The sequence below is a fragment of the Cardiocondyla obscurior genome, linkage group LG03 (genome assembly GCF_019399895.1).
Source record: "Cardiocondyla obscurior isolate alpha-2009 linkage group LG03, Cobs3.1, whole genome shotgun sequence".
NCBI classification, from domain to species: Eukaryota; Metazoa; Arthropoda; class Insecta; order Hymenoptera; family Formicidae; genus Cardiocondyla; species Cardiocondyla obscurior.
The window spans coordinates 1,078,853-1,103,149 of record NC_091866.1 but is presented as its reverse complement, the minus strand read 5'-3'; the positions used below and the strand labels follow the sequence as shown (position 1 = coordinate 1,103,149).

Sequence of the window (24,297 nt, the reverse complement as noted above, 5' to 3'; positions counted from 1 at the left end):
ATCTAACGTATTGTTGCAATCTATGCAATACATATTCCTCTCAATGATATTAGCAAATTAAAATTAATAAAAAAAGCTTTCAATTATTTTTTTACTAAGTTTTTTTTTAATAAAAATTATTTCTACTTCTTGGAAGCTTTCATGAAATATCCCTTTATAGCGTACTTAATATCTTGACTTTTTTAATTAAAGAGAAATTTTTTTATTCTATTTTTTTTTTCTTTTTTATTGTCAACATTTCTTTGAAAAAGTGAGAAAGAGAGAGTTCTTATTGACGCCGTAAAGTCCACGTAAATAATGATTCACCGCTGTCGCGTAATTAACCGATATAATTATTGCGCAATCAGTAGAAACTTAAACTGTGTTCTCTTCCGGCTTGTTGTATCGATTTACGCTCGTTATTTCGAGTCTCGTGTACATAATTCGTGGTCGGCATTAACGGACGGCCCTCGAACTACCTCTTACAACGCCTGCACCACTTCCCTTCCTACCCCTGCCCTCAATATCCCTCCCCATTTACTTCGTCGTAATTATATCTCGCCTCTCACGAAGCCCGACCGAGACTTCGTCGAGGATCCATAAATTTCTGGGAAGAATTCGCGGCATCCTGCAGCAACAAATTCCCGAAATTTTCTCGCCAAAAATATTTCAAATATTCGTCCCGTACATCCGCTTCCTTTTCTCCTTTACGACGCCTAGTTGCTTTTTTTACTCGCTCCTTCTTTTTTAACCCGCCAGCACATTCGCACTCGTTAGCAGATGCATATTTAAAGACGAAGAAATGAGAAATGTTTCTTTCGTCGACGAATTCACATTTTATAATTTTCAGAATGAACAAGTTTTCATTGGCACAATTAAAAGTTCTGTGGCTCATTATCATCCCAGAATTTATTAATTTATAACGCTCGGTATTTGCAAAATTAAAATCACGATTTATAAATTTCTTGAATTTTTGTTATGAAAAAGGGAGAGAAAAAATCAACTAGAGAAAATCTAAGCTAAAATAACGATTAAAACAAATATTTTAACGGAGTTAATAAATACATCAAATTTTTCTCGCCTTTCTTATAATGTTGCGAATACAATTTCTTACAATGTTCACCGTAGAATTTCTCACGCTAGTCAGACAACACCATCCATTTCCACTTTATTGAAACGCCACTGATCGGAATTTCACCGGTAACATTTGTGAACTTGCCTGATTCTTGCGTAAGGGTCTTCAATCATTGCTCACGTTCCCCATATAACGGCATCAAGTAGAATCGCCCGATGCGCCCGTCTCCCTTTTCCATCCTTTGATCTCGCTCTTTCATCCCCGCGAAATAAAGTCCGGATAACTCGGGAGCATGCATCGCCGCGTCGCTCTCCCCTCCCCCCTCCCCTCTCCGGTCCTCTCGTTCTTTTTTTCTATTACGCCACATTTACCCGGGAAAATAATGCCCGTGCACATTTCACCCGCGTTATCTGCTCGCCAGGTTGCCCTCGACCCCCGCCGTCCCCGCTTTTTGTCGCACGCTGCTCACGAGAGAAGGAAAAGGACAGGGGGTGAACCGTTGCCCCGAAAGCCTGCCAGTCGACATGTCCTACGCTGACATCGCTATCTGAATTGAAACGGACTCTTCCAACGCGACGGTCCCATTTCGTCCCCCATAGACCCCCGAAACCCACTTCTACCTCCGCTCTCACGTCTCTCGCTCTTCGCAGATATCTCCGCCCGTCTGCCATTTATCTCGTCAAGCGCGCATGAAACGCTCACATGTTGGCAAACGGACGCACACACGTGTACACCAACGGACGATAAAAATACATGCAGAAAGCCCCGAAATTACTTTTTCTTTCGCGGGGTTCTTCGACCACAAAATATCCCGTTTATACCTTCTTAGAAGAAAAAAAAAAAAAAATTATGGGTTGATCTTGAGTGTCTTTTCGTCTAGATAATAGAAATGTTACATTCGTAATATAACTAAAGACTTGAAATTTTCTACTCTAAATGGCGTGAAACTCCTTATAAAGAGAGATGGAGGAAGAAAGACGAAGTACTCCGTGGCCACGCGAATTTAGATTTTAATGACTGACAGAGATTACTTAACGCAAGTACCAAATGGTCTTGTTTTTACCTCGAAGTCGATTGTTCAAGATAAAATATTCAAAGATGTTTTATATTAAATATATGTTAATGCTTCGTGAGCGAGAATACTTGAGAACAATAACATTTAATTTATGGAAATGATTTTGAAATAACCTATCTGTCTCAATCAATTATCAAGATAATCTGTTTTAGACACAACATTAATATCATTGTAAAATTACTGATAGACAATTTTAGAATATATCGACGAAGACAAGAAAACTTATACGTCAATTCTAAAAGAAAATCTAACGCGAGATCACATTTTGTAGCCTTTTAATTCTCGATATTAAAAGTTTCAATTTAATTTTTCATCAATGCAGCGTAGAATTAACTGAAGAAGTCAGATCTTCTTATCCAACTCTTTATGCTGAATCTCACTTTGCTCAAGTTCTTTAATCTTCAATAATAAGTCCTCATTTAGAGTTCTCGTAAAATTTTCGATAAGGAATGATTTCTCACGAGGTTTCTTGACGAAAGATTTCTCGCGAAATCGACCATTAGAAAGAAGTACAATGTCTTTTAATTAATATCGGTGTATATAAAAATATACGTATAAATCAATTATAATTTGAATTAGAGAAAGTTACTCGATTAATGACTAAACGTGGCACATTACATTCTCCCCTATATTCCGCGCTTAACACTACGTCGTCTTCAGCAAAGCGCTCGCCATTTATCTCGGTGGAAATACGTGGAGCTTTCTGGCACAACAAACGTTATCCTTGTTTAGCTCGTCTATGCGACGTCATAAACAAACTGGAGGAAGATGTTGCCTTGTAGTGCGCGATGTATCGTCAAATAACAGTCGAGCTTTATCACACTCGACGCTAAGTCTTGATTTTCTGCGGGTCGTAGATCCATTAAACACACACAAAATTGCCCGGTAACATCAAATCTCCAGCCTCGACGTAATCACGTACCGAGATATAAATAAAATGTAATTAGCACGTACGAGTGGAGTAACCCTCTTAAGGAGGATCTTGCAATTTCGATATACGTTATACAAAAATTAATATATATGTTATTTAAAAAAAAAAAAAAGTATATTTTTAATAAATAAAATGCTTGCAAAAATTATTTCGATTAAGACGTAACATTGAAAATTTGTAATGTAAAGGCGCGTAAGGGACAGGGATTCTGTGTAAAAGATGCAGTGCCAGGGGAAGGTTGACGAAGGGTCGAGAAAAGTGCAAAATTGGCAACTTGATGGAACTCGATGACGTCAGCGCCGGTTCGTTCCGATATGGAGGTAATGGGGCAAAATAAAATCCTCGGAGAAGGTTGTTAGCCGAGGTGGGGTACGGGGAACGCGAACAGATGGGTGCATCAGACGCCACAATGGCGGTCATCACGAAGACGATAGCCGATATTCATGAATCATCCGATTGCAATACTTACGGAATCATTTTTATTTAACACCTATAAAGTTTTTCTAACATATTTCGCGCACCAAAACTCTCTCACTTACTAAATTTATATTTTTCTATTCATTATTTATAACTAATTACATTTAAGACTATGAAAATCTTATTTCATCTAATATGTCTAATTCAAAATTAAAAATCTTTTGTTAAAAAAAAAAATATCGATTCTAATTTAAAAAATGTGCAATCTGAAATAAAAGCACTTGTAACCGCGGTTGTTTATTCTCACGCTTTAAAATTTCATCTTCTGTTCGGGTAACCAGAAAAATAGATTAACATAAAAAAGTGCTAAAAGCCAGACGTAAAAGAGCATTCTTACGTATGATTAAGGTAAACACAGCACCGACCGCAATCTGTGAAGAGCGTATTGTCTGCGGGGTTGCTCGCTAGAATTTATGCTCCAAAAATCTGCTTTCTCAGCCGACTAACAATAATACGCGAAGACGGAGCTCCGTCAGTTGAGTAACAATAATCAGCGGAGGGTTGTGCCGCAGTCGGAAAGCCGACAGGGACAAGAGAGAAGACTGTTGAAAGACACAGTTGGAAGAGACGAAAGCGAAAGAATGAGCGTCGCAAAGTGAAACAAATGGGGACTTATATGCATCACGGCGCATTCCACAATTTTACTGCCAGCTCATTTCATCTCCGGCCAACGACAGCACGCTTTTATTGCTGTTACGACGTTATGGTCTTTTGGCGTTATTGTCACTGCTTCTCGAGAAACGCGTTCTGTTACGTACCGAAAGAAGCAGGCACGAAGCATTGGGGTCGATAGAACGCGCGCCGAAGGAGCGTGTCCAGACGCGGCTGACCACTTTTGTCTGTTACTACTTGCAGCGCGCGGCGCCGCGTCGTTCTCTCAAATAAAAGTTTAATGCGAGTGACTTTGAATGCGAATAAACTTTTCCGCGAATTCTACAGTTCATTTGATGCTTTTTGACATTTCAACAAGAACTTGCTTCGTCATGATCCTTTTAAAAAATTCGTTAAGTACTGCTAAGTGACTTCTCAAAACATTCCGAAAGTTAAGTATTTAAATATTTACAATGAAATCTATTAAATATATTATATATGTGTCTAATTTGTAGTATTTTACATAAAGGAATTATATTTTGTATGCTCGGATTTTTACTACGTTTTAATCGAAATAATTTTTGCAAGCATTTTATTTATTCAAATATTTATAGTAAGAAATAATTATAATATCAATTTTCTCGATGTATCGTTTGGGCAGAAAATGTTAAACGGCTATTATAAAAATGGATGACGGTATTTATTATCAGATATATTATCTTAAGCGTCTCATAATACCACGAAATCTGTGAATACCTATGAGATTGCAGCTTTTCTGGTTTCTCGTTGAATAGAGGAAAATCGGATTGGAGGATAAGTCGTAAGTCGGATGACGTAAGATGAACGGAGATATTGGTAACAACAAGAGACGGATGCACGGTTCAATAAGATGTTGAGGGTTAAATTACTGACTTATGTAAACGCATTTATGATATCTTAAAAGTATTATTTTCAAAATTCTCACACTTGGATGCTGCGCACGCTCGGATTCTTAACTCCTCGTGCCGGAAGAATGATTTGATATATCAATCGTCAAAAGTAAATTTTCGTGCAATTTTCGTGTAATACTACTCGACATTTATTGCCAAAAGTTTCAAGTGATCGCCGCCGACTCCAAAATGTTCTTACACACGCAACCGGCTCCTATCGCGATTAATCGATTTAAAGTACACGATTGCGCCGTGTACCAAATGCCAGGAACGCCCGTTACATCGATTTAAACGTATGGAAGAAAGATAGGGAATACCGTTCTACGACAGAGAGCGAACATAAAACTCGCCTAAGTACCTATACACTGCACGGATCGTTCTACATCTAGCTACCTACCGCCGCAATCTTTCGGTCAATAATACGATTAATTTCGCCGTATCTGGGAGAAATCTCTTTATTATCCGCCTCACCATCCCCTTGTCTCTTATATAAAATTTTCCCTTGCGGAATCGCGGCCCCTTCGAAATGACCGATTCAATTGATATCAGGTTGCCGATTCCGAGAGAAAGTCCGTCGGGTCCCACCGGTCGATTCCGGCAAACAAGGGAAGTCAGATTCTAGGGATCACATCCTCGGCCGAGTCGTAACTTGACTGAGAGTAGATAGGTACTAGGACGATGCCAATGGGGTTACGCGGAAGAGACGGCGAGCGAGAAATCGCCGCCGAGGCATGGCGGGAATAAAAGTAACGGGATAGATAGAAAGAACATTTCGAACTACTATCGCAGATGTAAACTTGCTATCGGCGACGGATATAGACAGCGTAGTTCCCAGTGCGCACCGGGATGCTCGGGAAAATGTACGGAGAGGCAAACCACCCCGTCGTTCCCGTCATTGTCTCGTGAACTTTTCGGCGGGAAAACTTGGCCGACGTCGTGGCGATACTGCGCGACAATACCTTTTAAAAGTTACATGCATTTCGCCGACACGTCGGCTTCTTTCGCGCACACCTTGAATTTCGGCTCGCCGTATACTGCACCCCGATGTCTGACTTTTACGGCTGAAATACGAGAATTATTCATCCGGCGAAGACGGTGCCAGCGCAAAAAGCATAAGGATCAGAAACTTATTTTCTCTTGTTTTCCGTTCGTCTCGTACGTCTACTACTAAAGATCGCTGAATTGTAATCATATTGCTGCTTAAAACCGATGCTAATTAGTTCTCTCTAGCTTGACGCTACGCGCGCGCATGGTTTCTTCTAGTTTTATAAAATTTTCATATATTTAATAAATAAATATGCATTTACTTTGTGACGCATTAAAGTCACGCGTGGAAGTTCGTGAAATTTTAAATATATAATTGTACGTCTGATTCAATTTCCAAATGACAAACGTTAGGTATAAAAGATAAGTATAAGAGAAATTTCTCGTTTTAAAATAAACTTTACACGCGTCATTCGCAATTCCTTCTGCGTCGCCGAGTATCTCCGAGTTCCGCGAAACAATATATGTTTCCAGACGTCGTCAGAAAGAAAACTAGTTTCGCCATAACAGAAATTAATTCGGTTTCGACTCTACGTATCCAGCGTATTTCGCTTTCGCCATGTACGTACATCCTGCTGATTTCTAACAAGCATGACTCTTTTGCAAAGAGACGAAGCACGTACGCCGCGGAGTTTGTCAAAGTAATTCGAGCTTTCTTCAACGCGCGATTCCAGTCACGTACGACCAAGCTCTCGTCTTTACCTCCTTGGATCCTTATTATCCTATATCCGCAGCCATAATCCCTGTCCTTCCGGGATAACCTCGGCCGAGCCGTGAAATCGTAATAACATTCGGATTTAACGTCCTAATCATCTCTCGACGACTGAGAACTTCGAAACGGAAGCGCCGGATGCGTATAAATAATTTTTCGCTATTCTGGTTTTGCAGATTAATATACTCCAAGAAATTACAAAAATAATCTTTTATGCAATCATTTTCAATTGCCGCGTAAAATATTCGTGTTATTTTATGAACAAGATAGATAGAACTAGAATATTGTAATAAAGAAATTCGATGCAAGTTATATATACTACGACATACTTAGATGACATTTATCACATCGTTTTGTCATGCATGTCGACTAAATTGTTTTCGAATTCGAAATAGTATCGTGACTTTTTATTCAACGTAACATCTATCAACGCGCAACGCATTAAACAGAATGAAAATTATGCGACTTGCATTTAGTGCTGCATCAAGTAAACACGCAACGACACAGTGCTCTGCAATAAACGTCGACGATTTACGACGACGAAATATTCACCGCGTCATTCGAAACTAGACTCGCGCAAATTTATTCACGATCCTTGCTAACCAGCTGTCGCATTCGAACGCTTTCATTGCCAAGGCTGTAATCGACTATCGTGAAATGCTAATTCGTCACAAAATTATTTTCGGTCACACGACTAGAATTACATATTTTATTTTTTAAACTTAATAGAAACGAAATTTAAATATTTATAGATTGCAATCGCGATCGCTAAACGTGATGCGGAATAATTAATTGTAAGATTTCCAGGGTGTATTTAAGCTCATCAATTTGATTAAAAAACGCATTTGTCGAACCTCCGCAGTTAATGACCCGTCGCAATAATGTATATGTGTTTGTAAAAAAAAAAGAAAAGCCATTTGCAAAAAGAAGAAAAAATGTAGCTGTGAAAACATAACTAAGAGAAATCTGGCGGTAAAGTAATTATTTTGTGGCTTCCCGTTCCTTGGATTATGCTTTGAATAAATCATGACGTCGTTCGAATATACGTATCGTCGCCAACGCGGCAGTGGCCCGAAAAACCATTCTCGTTCGCGGATAAAAAAAAAAAAGAGGGGAGAAAAACGGGGGTGCAAAACAGCATTTACGCGGCACTCCCGTATTTTTCAATTTGCTATGTATACACCTTCCCTCGTCGCGGCTTAACGCGCTTTTTTTCCAAAATCCCTTTCATTTTCGAGCGAGATTCTCGGCGCTATATCGTCCCGAATATGCTAACGAGAAAAAAGGGATGCCCGCAATAATAGACATATGCGAATGTCGATCGCAAAAGCGCCTAGCGCTTCCGAGTGTTTCGCTACCTAATTCGGCGACCGCATCGCATCGATAAATAATCAAGAGCACTACCGTGAAATTGACAGAAAAAAGAGATAACTGCATTTGCGTTTGGTACACTGGCACATACATATATCGTTGTTTGAAAAATGAATCTTTTGTCTCGTAAAAACGTCGTTGTAGATATAGTATTTAGGAATATATGCTATTGTTTTTACGAGACCTTTGTTGAAACTAACTCAGATGTTTACCATACAATGTAAAATATATTAACAATTTTTGAAAAAAAAAAAAAAGATTAAAAAATATGCACTTTGTCTACTACATTTTTCTCGTGGGATAAACCGTTTTTATTCGAGAAGAATTTAGAAGAGACATGTAGTAGACAAAGAATGTTTATTTTTTAATTTTTCTTTTAAAAATGAAAACATATTTTACTTTTTTTTTTTTTTTTATTTACTTACATATAATATTTGCGCTGTTAAACGTAACCCCTTCTCAAAAATTCCAATTACTATTACGTTCAAATAAAAGTTTGATTAATTAGAAAAAAATATCTTGGTGAAAATGAGGGATAACACGCGTGTGTATTACGTGTAAGTACGTATCCCTTCGAGATTCGTGAATACGTGTACAAACACATGAGTGCACTTACGCATACGTCTCTTCGTGTGTACCCGCGGGCACCGTCTTACCGCCACATTTCGCGCAGTACGAGAGTCGCGAATGCCTTTCGCGAATATGCGAGCTCATAGTACGCCATGCGGAAAGACGCCCTGTCGTCGTCGTCTCGACGTCATGTCTCCGTCGACGTCGTCACATTGACGGAACGATGCACCCGCGCGGATGCATGTACGCAGTCGTAATTAATCAACCCGCGTCGTTTCAAGATTTTTGAACGCGCAAGAGAAGCGACACTTTCAAAGTAATGGGGAAAAAAAAAAAAAATAAAAATACGGATAGAGAGATACTGAATTATTTCTCCGTATGTTAGTTTATCTGCTATCGTATGTATGATAATACATAATTTCATCCAGACAGCTGTCGTATTTCTCTCCAAACGTGCGAGTACAAAATTTTTTAGTATATTCGCGCAATTTTGCAACGTTCTATTGTCGGTCTGAAAAATTTTCCGCGAAAATACGTAAAACGGCGCGGGTGTGTCTCATGCGTGCCGCTAATTCGCTAATAGATGGATATGAGCTAAGAGTATCACGCGGTTTACTCTCATGTGGCTGTCATAGCTTAGAGTGCAACTACCGCCGCGAGTTATTCATTTAATGATTAACTCGATGACTGGCGTGGCAGGCATTCCGTGTCATTATCATTTTCATGTATCAATAATTAACTAAATGCAAATGCTAAATGCACTCGTGTGTTTAGCTGAACGATTAATTGTCAATTAAGTAAATATGAAAATCACAAGCAAATAAATGCAATAATTAATCGTGACGTTTTTCTTTACCGAAAACTAATAAAGAAAAAAAAAGAGAAAAAAAACTCTACTATTAATCGTAAAAACGTCAAAGCACTATTTTAACCTTTGCCCTCGTTTTATTCTTCGAGTTTAATACTTAAGTACGTGATCACAAATTAAACTGATTGCGGAAGAATTTTGCGGTCTCTTTAGGGTTCCTCACGCATTTTATGTGTTACGTGTACGAAATGTTTCTTGGCAATATTCCTGTGCTTCATATACGATCACGTTCCCATATCCCAGCGGGAGCATTTTCACCTGAATGTACGCTCGTAATCCGCCAAGTGGAAAAAGGCCACCGTAAAATTCACAGGGAAAATTCTCTCGTTGTCGCAACAGACGAAAACAAAAAATTTAAGGTTGTCTAAATTGCTCTTATTATTTTCGACGATGTGTAACGTCTATTATCTCTTTCGTTTTACACGTATTACGATATAATTGTCACTCAACTTAGCCCAATTTTTTCCCCTAATTGCAAAAGTAAACGTCTGCACGTTTAAATTCAGCTGCCAATTGCTCGTCGTTATTATTATGACGCTAATTCAATTATCAATTTAAAGATCTCGAACTTTGTTGGACTCCGTGTCTTTTTTAAACGTTTATTATGTATTATGCACATGCAGTTTCTAATGATATCGCTACAATTTCGGTAGAACGGTACGAAATTATTCACTTCGATATTTCCGTAACTAAAATGGTCAAGCCGTCAATGATTTCAAGTAAATTGTTATTTGTGAATTGAGAGTTCAAACCGTCAATCGCGAGCGTGCTAACGCTGCGCACGCGTCATTAAAGGCATCAACCCGCGTGTTCACGCGAACATGCGCTACACATTGTGTGCAGATGCCACCGTCACCGGTAATTTTCTAGTCACGGTCAAGAGACCTAGGACGCAAATGCTTGAAACTATGACGTTGTCTCGTCGTCTTAATGACAAGTTTACACGAAGCTAGCAGATTAAAGAGAAAGAGAGAATGAGAATGAGAGTTAAATGGCAAATTACCGCGTAATCTTTCTGTCACAAGCAATTACCATTATCACTATATCGTTGTCCACTTTATGCGGATATTTTGCCAATAAACAATTGATTTGCGCTTGCAGCGATTTTTGTAAAAATTTGAATAAACCATGTATATTTTTAAACGAGTAGCAAAAAAAAAAAAAAAAAAAAAAAAAATAGAACCGATCTACATATTCTGTCAAAAGAGAGAATTTCGTTTCCATGTTAAAATGCTTTTAAGACGGCCGGAAGTTAAATGCACGATCATCATCGGACTGATCGAACCGAGAAACGACGATCGTCTTCAGACGATGGCCGATTTCGCGCGATAGCCAATACTAGAGGACTAGATTTCCGGAGGCGACTGATATAACGTGCAAGTTCTGTGCTTTCTATCGGCTGAAATCACGCTCGCGCAGCCTGCTGACGATGATTGGTTCGAATCCGACAATGCCCCACAGTACGCGCGTATACGAACGGAAATCAAATAGCGCGACTGAGATTTAGCTCCTGTTGTTCGTTTCTCACAATCGCTCTGATAAACGAGATGCAAGCATTACGAAATACATTTCGCGAGAAAAAAAGATCCCAACATATAATGTTAATGTGCACCTCTCTCTGCGCTATCTTTTAAATTACATTTTATTTTAATCCGGTGCATTTAAACATCTTTTTAAATTATTTCAACTTTGTTGAATGTTTATTCGGATATTTATAATATTACTTTTCTTGATTCCGTGCAATTGTTACTTTCTGTTAATAAATGTTTCCCTATTTTTCACTGTTTACAATTGCAATGAAATTTTGCTTCAGCCAGTCTCTCAACGCACACATATAGCAGGCCCGTTCATGCCCGCCATTAATCACGATGCTCGAACGCATACAGTTATGCATTTTTATCTCAAATATTTGTGATGCCACGCATAACGTCATGATTAATTAATTACACGAAGCTCAAACAATGGCGGAGGCAACTGGCGTATCTTGCGCGCTGAGCGAAGCGTTTATATTCAACACACCGATATATTTCTGCATTTTTGTTACATGTCCTAGCCAAAAAGCGCCTCTCTTTTGCGAGTATTCGAAATTAGCTTTTCCGCGCAATGGTGCAGCCGCGAAAGCCGCAGTATACCACGCAACGGATTATATTAATTAATATAAACACGGTCAAACATAAACACTGTCATGCAAACAAAATCCTTTCGGGCGAAAAAAATATTATAATAAAATATACGCGATGTTCCAAAACGACAAAAACACCATCTCCATATTTGTTTCATAAAGATTTCTTATCGCGAGAATTATTTTTTTATATATATAAATTAAAGCGTTTTACCGGAGATTACAACGTACCAATATTATTTTACTAAGTGAAAAAATGCGTTTCCGAATAAATTAAAAAAAAAAAAAAATTGCAATTAAAAGATGTACAAGTAGACATCTCGTGCACGCGGAAATGCGCAAATAACACGCCGCACGTTTTTTGTACTCAGCAGAGAGAAAACGATGGCAAAAAAAAAAAGAACTGGGTCTCGAATGGTATGAATGCGAGCGCACAGCACGCTAAAACCACTAAAAAAGAGAATCATTATTTGGTCAATATTTCAATTTACCCTGAATAAAATGGATATCACCCCTTGGCTCTCGCCGCTAATTTTTCGTCGCGTCGATCATCTATGTTTTCTGTCGCCGATACATTGAAGAAGGCAAAAATATCAGCCCTTTTCCGCCGCGGTTCATGCAACGAGAAAATTCCGTTAGCACACGTTAACAATCTCAACCTAGCTCGGCTTTTTTTTTTTTTTTCTTTCTTTCTTTTTCTTTTCCCTTTTTATGGTGACCTCCTTTCACTCTTTGCGAAAATGTCCGTTCAATTTTCTCTCTTTTGCCCTACCGCGCTGTACTATTCGTCGCTTTTCGTTGTCCACCCCCTCCCGATTTCAGCACATAGATTACGACCATCGGCACGCGCATATGGCGTACGCTCATAAAAACCGGTCATGTATAAAACCGTCGTGTACCCGTGTGCTCGACGAGCAAGCATTTTCACCGGTCCCCTTCTTTCACTTCGTTCTTTTTCTATGAGGTCCATCCGTGTCGCCCGTCAACGCCGCGCGCGGAGAAAAGCACGCCGGAGAACAAGAAACATAAAGAATGATGGGCCAGCTCTTACTTATGTTTCCGGAGCCGGGTGTAAAATTTACACGCGAATCTCGAGTTAGCTTCAAAATACCCATGTACGTTCATGGACAAACAATTTTCTTGGCGCGTTAAAAAAGTTTAAAAGAAAAACAATTACTTAAATTTATTATTTCCCATAATTTATCTTATTATTTTAATAAGTTTAATATTTATTATTGTTCTTTCTCTCAACCTCAATTTTTAAATCAATAATAATTATATGAGAATCTCCCACAAATGTCTTAAAAAGTTTGTCGTGTAACATTCTCTCTCCTCAACGAAATAGTAGTGATTATCAATATCTTGTCGAATATATAAGCCGCCAAAAATTGCGAAACATTTTTCATTGCGTTCCTTAAAAGTACGAGGGATTTTGTTGTTTCGTAAAAAGTTTTTCGTGCATAAGATAAAAAACCTACTTCAAGGAAATAAATTTTTCGGCTATAATTCTAACGTTGTCGTGGGCTTACCGTTGACGACAGCGATGATGCCGAGGACGCACAGTAGCAACGATCTCGCGCACATCTTAGCTCCTTTTCTTTCCGTCTTCCTCGACGAGAAAAAGCGAAGAGGAACAGGAACGCGCAATCCTTATGTGGCTTTATCGAACATCATTCGTTTTCTTCTTATTAATGAGATCAACTCCTCCTCTGATCAGTCAGTCTGATCAGTCAGTCGATAACCGGCAAGGAGACGTTTCTCGGGAATGCTACGCCCGTCATCATTGCTGAATGATGCCGAAAATACTTTGAACTGACATCGAGGTAGGAGCGACTTCACCCTTTTTCCGACAATGACGCCCACGATAATGTCGTAATGTCTTAATTTCAAATATTCACGATCGCGCACGATTGTCGAGCGGAAAAGCAAATTGCGTCTGCAAAATAGCTGATTGCTAATTAGGGCTGATTGCATTAATCGGCTCTTAACCGCCACCCGAAAGTACCTCGATCGAAATCCTATCTCGCCTGTCTAACTTGCCTGTCGTAATAACCCCGAGGCTCGAGCTTTCGAGTTTTCTCCTCTTTCTCGTCCTTCGTCTTCGATGCTTCCTCGACGTCTTTCCGCTCTTCTTCGATCCTTGCTTTCTATCTTCACCGTTTCTTTCCGATAGCTTCTGCTGATGCTCCTACCGCCTTCGCTTTCTTTCCTTTAGCCTTGGGACATAATACCCGCCCCGCGAATCTTCACTCTACTTGTTTGTTCTAGATGACGTCAGCTCGCCAAAAGCTACCTCGCAATTCCTCACGGGCTAGCTTCCTCAATCCGGGATCCTCTCAGCGTAACTTAGCGAAGTAAGTTGAAGTGCCCCTTAGCGCAACTAGACCTCCCCCTATTCATCGAATACAGTCGAACTTTTATCTTTGATCAAAGCATCAGATCGACGGAAGAGAGATGCGAGCCTTCAAGTTAATTGTCTTCTTTTTTTTTTTTTTTTTTTTTTTTTTATTTTTAAAATAAAAAGTTATCTCCGTCTGAAATTAACTAAGCAATTCTTTTACGTTTACGTAAAAGTAATTTTCTGGAGAGTCGCCAAGTGTGTATCTCGTGACACAAGTTAATCGCACAAGTTCGCGGAAAACAAACGTCGGCGAGGATATCACGATTCGCCGCTTCGCGACTTCTCGTCGTAAAACTTTTCCCCCCCGCACGAAGTTTCGGAACTTGAAGAATAGTGAGTGTCTCGTCGTCGGAATAAGGAGTTTAGGGTGTAAGGACTATATTTTACCTATCAACGCGTAACAACCGCGGAATGCTCCCGGCCACGGCGAGCTCGCGGCGCTTACTGAGCTTGCGGGAAAGCTCCTCGAGGAGAGTCCGTGAGATGAGAGCACGTTTCTCATCCCCACTTGGTGAACCCGCGATTACGTTGCGCGCCGTGCGCGCTGATTGGCCGGGCATGCGCCTGAAAGCTCGCCGAGTAACGTGCGTGCCCCCCTGATACAGAGAGAGAGCGAGAAGGAGAGAAAGAAAAGGACAGCCAGGGAAAAGAGGAGGGTCGGATGAGGGAGACAGAGTAAAGGGTGCAACAAAAGCTCTGCGATGCTTTTGGAGTACCGACTGCCGAGTAGTGTTGAAACGCTGTTGAAACCACCGGTAGTGGGGCGACAACCCGACGGGAAGGAAGGAGAAAAGGCGACGCGCGCGATGCAGAAGGGACACCGGGTACATCACACGCTTCGCGCTACTATCCCGCTCGCACACGCGTCGAGCTTGCGGCAAAAGTTATGACCTCAAAGGGGTCGTTAACGAGCGCCCGCCAAATTAGTATAACGGCTCACCCTCTGGTCTATCCTCTCCACCACCCCCCCTTACTCTGTTCCTTTCAGCCTCCCCCTCGCCTCAAGCACTAGTGTCCTCCCTCTACCTGTCTACACACGGCTATTTTTGATCGGACTCGAAACGCAAGTACTATCCATCATCTGTCTATCGACTGGCCCAAGGCAAATAGTACGCACATTGTCTATTGATTCATTACGGCTCGTCCATTTTATGATTGATTACTATGATTGTGTCTGCAATTGTTTAACGGGGTCGTTCCCTTTTTTTTTTTTTTCTTCTTTCAAACTTAGGAAATATTTCATATTTTAGTAGAAAACAAAATTTTTTGGAGAACTTTTAATCTTGTTGCGCATTTTTAACAAAAATAATATAAAAATATGCAGTATAATTTTTAATTATTCTACGTACCATAATACGTATAAATATAATTTACAGAAAACGTGAACAGAGTGTCACAGAATCATATCTTCTTTACGGTAAATCTTTAAAGAATTTGAAAATGCAAAAAGCGTATTGCTAATTAAAAACGTTTTTCTAATCCTGCGTAACATATAATAGAAAGATAATAGATTTTTCCTAAAGCGTTCGCATCCCGACGTGCAGCCTGAACAGTTTTTGTAATACTTCGGTACCGGTCATGATACTTTCCGCCGCAATCTTCTCATGGGAGACGTCGTTACTCTTGAAATTACTTTCCATTACGCGAAACTTGGTAACTTGCGAAAGAAGTAAAAGTAAGAGCTTGGACGGGCGATCGACGCAGACCAGCCAGCCGCCGTTGGATTTCGTGAGGGACAACTTCGGAAATGCCGGCGACATCGCAGACGCTAGTAGTGCAGTCAATATATAATGCGCGACGTGCTCCTGCATTTCAAATTACCGCACAGTACTGCCGGGGTACGAACGTGCGAGCGTCGCTTCCCGATGCTGCCGATCGCCCGCCAACAGCAATGCTGTGACACTATGAATTCGAGCAATTTCTCTTACTCTGTCTCCCTCACTTTATCTCACTTTCTCTCTCCGCGCTGCACATTGCATTCGGATAATTATCATCTCGATTTTAGAGGCAACACGTTATTCCAACACAATGAATTTACGTCTGAAACCCCTAAATGCAGATCCCCTTTACGCGCGAGCTTATATTAATAAAATACAGATATCATAAATGTAATGCTGAAAGCTCCATCAAAGTTATATGTGCACGTTATAACTGTTATTTACGCGTTACCTCGTTAAAACTTCACTTTTTCGATTTGTTTATGCATTTACAAGAACTGAACGGGATTTTAAATAACGCATTAATGTACAATAGATAAGCATAAGAGCTGCTAAAAATTTTTTCGCGATATCTCATATATGTATGACTCTCGTTTTTGTGTCATTAATAGCTTCATTAATCACCTGACTGTCAAAGGTCCGATTAGTACCATCGCATGTACTAATCGTCAATTAATTCACGTACGTCGTAGTGGTCGAACTTAGAATAGAATGGGTGCCGTACCTCTAGAGACATAAATAATTATTCAATAGCTGCGCGATAATGTACTAGTAAACGCGTGCACTACCAGACAAGCATTTCCAGATTCACAATAGATAACATCACTAATTGAGACGTTAATCTTTCCCGCGTTAATGTTTCATCAAACACTCAACAATTAATATATTCGTAATAACTTAATATTTATCATTAAGAAGTTTTGGAAAATAAAGTCAAGTGGAACTGTTCCTAGATTCGACCGACACATTTTATCAGCAAGCCAAATATTGTTTCATGCGCTTGTATTGTTTCAAAAATCTCTTGTGTGTCTAGGAATGTAATTAGGTAGTGCATTAGACGAGGCAAAGAACAAAGTCTTTTAACGAAAAGGCATCCCTTCGCTTCTAAAGAAAGAAAATGTTTACAAGCCCACGTACGTGAATCGTACAGATTGGCGTCCGACGAATAGAAGAATTTCAACTTCAAAGAGAGAGTATTAAGTTTGTGATTTGCCGCCTGCTCCTGTCCGCGGCACAAAGCGAGGGAATATAATAGCGAAACAGAAAGCGGCTTCTCGCGACGTCGTTAGCCGTTCGACGTGCACTACGCGTCGTGAATAAACGCATGACTAATTGTAAGAAAACCGAAAGACATAATTACGAGACCTGCTCGCCAGGTACGAGTAATTTTAACTATTCGTCGGCCGATCGAGCCCGTAATTCGCGTTTCAAAGGGCCGACAGTTTTCCGGGCGATGATTTCAGCAGACTGCAACTGATAATCGAGAACGAGAAGCGTGCTCAACGAAGATGAATTCTCTCCGTACAAAAAGATTTTCACGTTTACCGTCGTCTCGCGCTTTGATCGACGTACCGTCAAAGCGACGTTTCACTGTCTCATTTCGATTCTGTTTTACTTCGCCCGCATATCGATAACCCACGGTTTTTTTTTTTTTCCGGCTTTTTACATTTCTTCGATCCTTTAACGCGCCCGAGCGCGTACTTGCCGGGTTCTTTTTTCCTCCTGCCGCCTCCTTCGGGACCAATTCTCATTGTCAGTCTAGCATGGAATATACCGGAAGATGAAAGAAAGGATCCAGTCATTAACTGTCGTCGCGCCGACAAAAGAAGGGGCGCGTAGACGCGGAAATACGGATGCATTTTTTATTTAATTCCGTAAGAAACGTGACGGTGCCAAGAGAAACGAGAAGCAATAAGAAAATGTCAATAGTAGAGAGTAAAATTGCATCCAGCGGTTACACTTGGCAGGTGTAAAACGCATCCTATTTCTCCTTTTCCCGCGACAGCGCGTACAATAAGTCGTATCGCATTTCCCTCGCTTCTAACTTGACGACAAATTACCTCTTCTCGGCTCCCGACATAACTAATCGAGAGAAATGACATTTAGAGCCTCCTGTATACATATAATTTTCATATAATAATTTCCAACTCGATGGTACTGCAAAAGACAGAATTTATTGACGTTTGAAACGCACCGCGGACTTGGAATCTACGATTATGAATGCGGCAAGCAATTCACGCGTCCGATGATAATTAAGCTCTCCGTCAGCCGATTGATTTGTGTACAAAGTGAGAGATTCTCATCGTTTACACACGGTAAAGTTTCCCGCGCGCAAATAGCGTGAGCGCTGACAATAGTCATGGTGCACGTATATTCGTCGCGCGGCTTATTCAGCCACGATATACATACACGCCCGCGGACGATTATCGTGACAATTTCATTTCGCATTATACTGCTCGCCCCGTTCTGCACCTTCCTCTCCCCTCCCCCCCGCGGCGTGCAATGACTTCGGCATCGGCCGAAAACTACCCCTCTCGTATCTCCGACCGGACACCGGCGCTACATTCAGTAAATTTCCCTTCGGGACGTGTATCGAAATCCCATTTAATCGAAATTTCGAATGTGCGTTTAATCCATCCCCCGATCACCTCTCCCGCAAAACATCCCCTTTCTGTAACAATCATCTCTGTCGCGTGCAAATGTGCTCGCAAAAAAAAAAAAAAAAATAAAATATCTCTATAGCCGATATGAACCTGAAGCCTGCGATGGACGGATTCAAAAGTCGGAACACTCGAGGCCAAATTGCCTTTAACGTTCTCCCGCCGGAACTGCGCGATTTTCAAAACGATTTTTGTATCCGGTTTTCAAATTTATTGACAGAAACTTTTAAACAATACACGTGGAAAGCTATCAATTTTTTTTTGTTTTTAACAATATAGTTTATCGTATACCGATGAGCAATAACTATTACCGAATCCAAAATTACATAGACGATTTATGCATTTTTAGCCAGACTCGGGCGCAAAATAATATTGTCATTATTATTGATGATGACCGGACCATACGTGATATGCGCGCGATAATAACGAAAATTCAGAATAATAACGCAATCGGTTCGTTCTAGGCGAAACGTTTCTCTTTACTTATCGGAATCACCGAGCAAACCGGCCGGGAAATGCATACATTTCAAATCGAGGACTGCAATAACACCCACATTGTTGTGAGAATAAATTCCAGGTCGAATTCTCGCGTCGTGTCGCGCCGATCGGCGGTTTTTCCGCGGCGCATCCGCGCCGTGAATTCGAGCGAAAGCAAACGAGCGCGACGAACGCCAGCCAATTGTCTCGACGCCGATCAATTCAAGCCGGTCGATTATATTTTCCAAAAATGCAAACGACTCTACAACGCGTCCTCTTTCCCGCCCGTCCCTCGCGAATCCTCTGCCGCTTTCTCTTCTCCTGCCGCTTTTTTTTTTTTTTTTTTTTCTTTCAGGCAAGAATTTTTCAATATTCGCTACACTTCCCTCGGGATGTTCCGCGTATCGATATTCCATTTCGTCGGGAATTGAGCGACCGACGTACGGCGTGGTGACAGAGAACGAGGAAGGCGAGAAGGGAGGCGAGTGGAAAAAGGACTCGCCACGCCATCCGGCTGAAAGATGTGACGAGACCATCGTTTACCTTTATCGTCGCCCTTACTTTCGTCATCGTCATTATATCGGATTATCGCCCTACCGCTTTGCGACGCGACGAGCGTGTTTCTTGGCTGTTCTACTTGCTGCCGCGAGAGTTTATCGGAACGTAACGCGTCGCGTCGTGACGACGATCGAGCCCGCGGCGAGAAATGCATAAACGATACATTTACGTAAGCGTTACAATGCACACGGCTTGAATACAATCACACGCGGCTGCAGCTATAGCTAAAAAGAGCCGGTTCCATTCCTACACGGTACTTTTCAATGAAATCAATCACCGCGGCGCGCCTCGATATTCGCAAATGCTGCCTGATTTCTTAAACAATATTATTTTATTTTTTTGTTTTGTTTTTTAATTTAAACAGATTTAGCAACACTAAATTACCAAAAGTATTTCGTATAAAGAAATACGTTGAAAAAGGGGATATGAAACTGAACGAATTCGACGCGTACAAAGCCCTTCAATCTGTTGTCCTTTTTCGTTCTATAGGGCTTGCTTTGTACTAAAATTCAATAAATGAAATTAATGTACATGGCGTTTCCACGCGGCGGAGTTACCGCACGAATTGATTTCATCTCCAATTTCTGCACATTTCGTCGCGGTTTTTAATTTTGTTTTTTTCCACGCAGACTCATCCTGCATCGCGCCACCGTTTTCTCCGCCACCAGTAATCTTTTATCGCCCCATAACACGCTCGCGGCTGCATCATTTGCGCATTTCTTTTTTCTATTCGTTTATTCTATTTGCATGCGACAAGGATTTGCTTGCCTGTGCTAATAAATCACCGGTATCCCTCGGTCTGCCAGGACAAAACAACCCAGGCCGCTATGCGGCTTGAAATCTACAGGGTGTCGGATAGCCATTGTACGATATTTTAACAGTGCACTTTTAGAATTAACGTTTTTTTTTTTTTTAATTTTATCTCATATTAAACAACTTATTTATTAGTTCATATCAGAATTCATTATTAAATTCTTCTCAAAGAAATGCATGGAACGTACATAACAAGCGTGAAAAAATAGTAGTAGATATTAATAAAATTAAATGCATGTAATAATGAACTTACCTTGAGATTGCTCCGCCGTCGCTCGATGCTTCCTTCTCCTCGAAGACCTCATCTCCTTCACAGATCTCCTTCTTGTAGATCTCTCCTTTCCTTTGTTGTTAGCGTTCACACAACACTCATGAAGCCGTCGTTAATTTGATCGCACAATGTCGTAATTTACACGTTGCTCATATCCATCTGTAAAATATAAAATTAAAATTAATATAATGCAGAAAATAATAAAAGAATAATATCAATTGATAATAAGCGTAAAGTATTTCTATTCAAAATATTAATTTAATATACAATCAGGTAAATTAAATTACACATTAATTGGAGTATTTTAAAAATCTGAAAATAGAAAATTAACGAATATTACATATTTTACTTGATAAAAATTACCTAAAGATTTCTCTGCCATCGCCCAATGTTTTCTCCTTCTCTTAAGCGTCCCCTTTTCAAATCTTCTTCTCTGTTAGATCCTTTGCTTTCCTTTGTTATCAGTGTTCGCACAACACTTACAAAATCGTCGTTAATTCGATCGCACAAAGTCGTAACTTACACGTTACTTATGTCCATCTGTAAAATACAAAATATTCAATGAATGTTATAAGAAAGTAATTTAATATACAATTATATAAATTAAATTATATGTTAATTTAAGTATTGATAAAATCTGAAAAGGAGATGTTAACGAATATTAAATATTTTACTTAACACAAATTACCTGAAGATCACTCTGCTCTCGTTCGATGTCTCTCCGGGCCTCCTCCTTCTTTTAGACCCCTTCCTCTCCGTTGCTATAGAACTCGCAGCTCACTCGTGAAAATCCAACTAATAATGATTGCCTCCACTTATCGGCATTGATGTTACCTTGAATGACATTCTCAACTTTAATTGCAGGAGACGCTTTGTTATACCAAACCGCGAATATACGGGACGAGGAGGGATAAAGAGAGAGAGAGAGAGAAATAGCGGGAAGAAAGGAGGAAGAGAAAGAGGGAAAGAGACAGCATTAGATACCCGCCCGAACTACAATATGCGACGTTTGGCCGCTTTCCTACCAATGGACCTCAAACTAGCGACGACGAGCCATCGATATGCAACGTGAAATTTACGTTACGAAAAGAATCAAACCGCTTAATTGCGAGAATACTCACCGACGAACACTCGAGCTCCGCTCTATGCCCCGGACGTTTCGGAAATGGCTGCTCGACTTTTCAAGCCTCGACAACTTCGTACCCGATGTCCCGATGACGTGGCGTTGGTCGAGTCGACGGTACGCAACACGCGACTCTGTGCAATATCGAGACTTACCCGAAACGATTTAAGCGTAAGCGCGCGTTATTGTGAGACGCATCGTGGAGGCGTATGAACGACGAACACATGCGTAGCTTCCGTTGAGCGAGTCACTTATCCCGCGAGCAGTGGTCAGCGGCGTCCATTCGAAGCGACGAGCGCCAAGTGTTGCGAGCGCCAAGTGCGGTAAGCGCCAAATACTCGAATCCAGACGCTTCCTGATGCCCCGCGGTCAGCAATGATTGGACGATCATCGCGAAAAAAAGTATGGCCGTGTACTACGTTAGTCACACCAGTCGATCGTGGATCGGACCGAGGCGTACACTCGTGGTCAAAATTATTGCAACACATGAAGTTGCGACATTATTTTTAGAAACAGAAAACGCGAACCGCTACATTCGTTCATGTGCAATACATAGATCTACGTATTGCACGTAAACGAATGTAGCGGTTCGCACTTTCTGTTTCTAAAAATCATATTGCAATTTCATGTGTTGCAATAATTCTGACCACGAGTGTACATATGCGCGATCAAGCGTGACGTCATATTCGGCAACCGTTTGCTCCGTCTTGTCTCGTAACGGATTCAGCTACGAGTGCTTCGACGTGCCGTCCGTCCCGGAGAAGACGCCCACGAGCCGCACACCCGAGAAGGTACGACCGAGCCGCGAACAACAACATAACCGTGTTACATCTAAGGACGCGTTGGAGCAGCACGATCACGACATACGAATTAATGCGTACCACGAATAATACGGTATGTATTCCGTTCTGTGCATTAACAATTGCTAAGTCTTTTCGTCAAAGTCGTTGTACTCAATTGCAGCTCGGACTCTGATAACATTAGCGAGCCTTGAAATGGTGAAAATCAAGTGGACTGTGTGCGGCAATAAGAGAGCTCCGATTACAAATTATGGAATTCAATAGTTCTACGTTGAAGGTTACAATTATTCACAGACGTTTAATAAGGTAAATTTGCATATAATATCAAAGATGAATACGAATTAATTGTAGAAAATTTATTATTGCATATGGATATGTTTTGTTCTTTGCCTTTTTTTTTTGTGAAAATTAAAGCACCGATTTCTATTTTAGGACAAGACAACCTGCAGGCTCAGAATGTAGGGAACTTTTCACTTAAATCGATCTGCCAGCGATACTCGTAAAGGAAGTAACGAGAGCCTCAACTTACTCTTTAAGCGACCACCGATTGCTACTTGAAGGTACCGTACTTTACCTGATTTTTCTACTTTCTGTTTCTCTGAAAAAGAAAGCGATGGTTATAGGGGAAAAAAAAAAAAATTGCGTGAGATATTTTAAATTTCAAATCATTTATTGACTGCATTTTTATCTTAACTTATTGATTTAATTATACACTCGTTTTGATTTGTTTTAACAATATATTGAACAATTATGCCGCAGAAGAAAAAAACGGAATAGACCTTTTCATAAAATATAATAAATTAGATTTTTTGTAAGATATTTAAATTAATTATCAGGCGATTTTAAATAATACGAGTTAATTGAATTATAATGATAATTTACGGTTTTATATGATACATTGGCGACATGTAGGGACCAAAACCCCCTTGCGTAATTTGTGACAATCTTCGAACGAGCTTTTAAGCACGTCGCTCGGATTCCGCGGCATCTTTTTCAGCGTCATAAAATTTCTCAGTAGCTCCCTCGTGCCAACGACGTTTCCGAACGCGTCGTCATTCATCCCTCCCAATAAGAATAATCTTGCAAGCTGAAAAGGGGACGCAGAGTGATGACTCAGTCAGCTTCGCAAAGAAACCCGAAGGCGACGTTTTAACAGTATCCCCTATCGGCGGATGTTTCATATCCTTCCTTTGTCTCCCTCTGGGTATGCGTCAGTTTACATAGATCCATGTGTGCACATGAGTATCGTAGCGAGAACGAGGACAGGCACGAATCAAAGCGAAGAACAGCCGAGTGTCGTCGTAATTGAACGATGTTTACTTAATGGTTCCTTTCGGGAATTTCTCTGGTTGCAAAATAAAAGAAAAATTCTGAGAGCGTTATTTGAGGGGAAATTTTTTAGGGAAATGAATATCATCATAGGAATAATACTAAGAAAATTAATATACTCTCTCTCGCGGCAGCTTTAATGGTTTCTACGACACGGTTGTTCTTTGTGGCCAAGTTGCGTCCAACTCGCACAAATGTGCAAGCAAACGTGGTAAACGCGTGGTAAAATGCATACGCGAGCACGTCCACGGACGTCTATAGCCGCAGGCCAGCCACGCAAACATACACTCAACATTCACAAAAACATCGCACGCGCGAGAGACCTCGTGAATAGTTTGCGGACGAAGCACCACCGTGAGTGAGAAGCTCTTGTTTAAATCCTCCCCGACACCAAGAAGTCGCT

The 24,297-nt window shown here is 40.6% G+C and overlaps 1 protein-coding gene and 3 long non-coding RNA genes across 5 annotated transcripts in view; 2 read left to right on the top strand and 2 right to left on the bottom strand.

Annotated features, from left to right (window-relative positions):
* Carpa (Carbonic anhydrase-related protein A) overlaps window positions 1–15,125 on the bottom strand; it is a 116,150-nt gene extending 101,025 nt beyond the window's left edge. For both annotated transcript variants that reach the window (XM_070654516.1, XM_070654517.1), the window contains exon 1: window positions 13,274–15,125. In XM_070654516.1, coding sequence (XP_070510617.1) covers window positions 13,274–13,328 — 55 coding nt within the window. In that variant the 5' untranslated portion in view covers window positions 13,329–15,125. The remainder of the gene's footprint in view (window positions 1–13,273) is intronic.
* LOC139101399 (uncharacterized) overlaps window positions 1–22,141 on the top strand; it is a 32,381-nt gene extending 10,240 nt beyond the window's left edge. The window contains exons 2-3 of the long non-coding RNA XR_011545545.1: window positions 14,013–14,098; window positions 21,507–22,141. This is a non-coding gene — a long non-coding RNA (uncharacterized lncRNA). The remainder of the gene's footprint in view (window positions 1–14,012; window positions 14,099–21,506) is intronic.
* On the bottom strand, window positions 20,730–21,495 carry LOC139101400 (uncharacterized). The gene is made up of 3 exons (XR_011545546.1): window positions 21,331–21,495; window positions 21,006–21,182; window positions 20,730–20,801 (listed from the first exon to the last, which is right to left on the bottom strand). It is a non-coding gene; the product is annotated as an uncharacterized lncRNA (long non-coding RNA).
* A 265-nt stretch (window positions 22,142–22,406) lies between the features above and the next one.
* Window positions 22,407–23,217, top strand: LOC139101257 (uncharacterized). The gene is made up of 3 exons (XR_011545529.1): window positions 22,407–22,659; window positions 22,729–22,871; window positions 22,998–23,217. It is a non-coding gene; the product is annotated as an uncharacterized lncRNA (long non-coding RNA).
* Window positions 23,218–24,297: the final 1,080 nt, after the last annotated feature.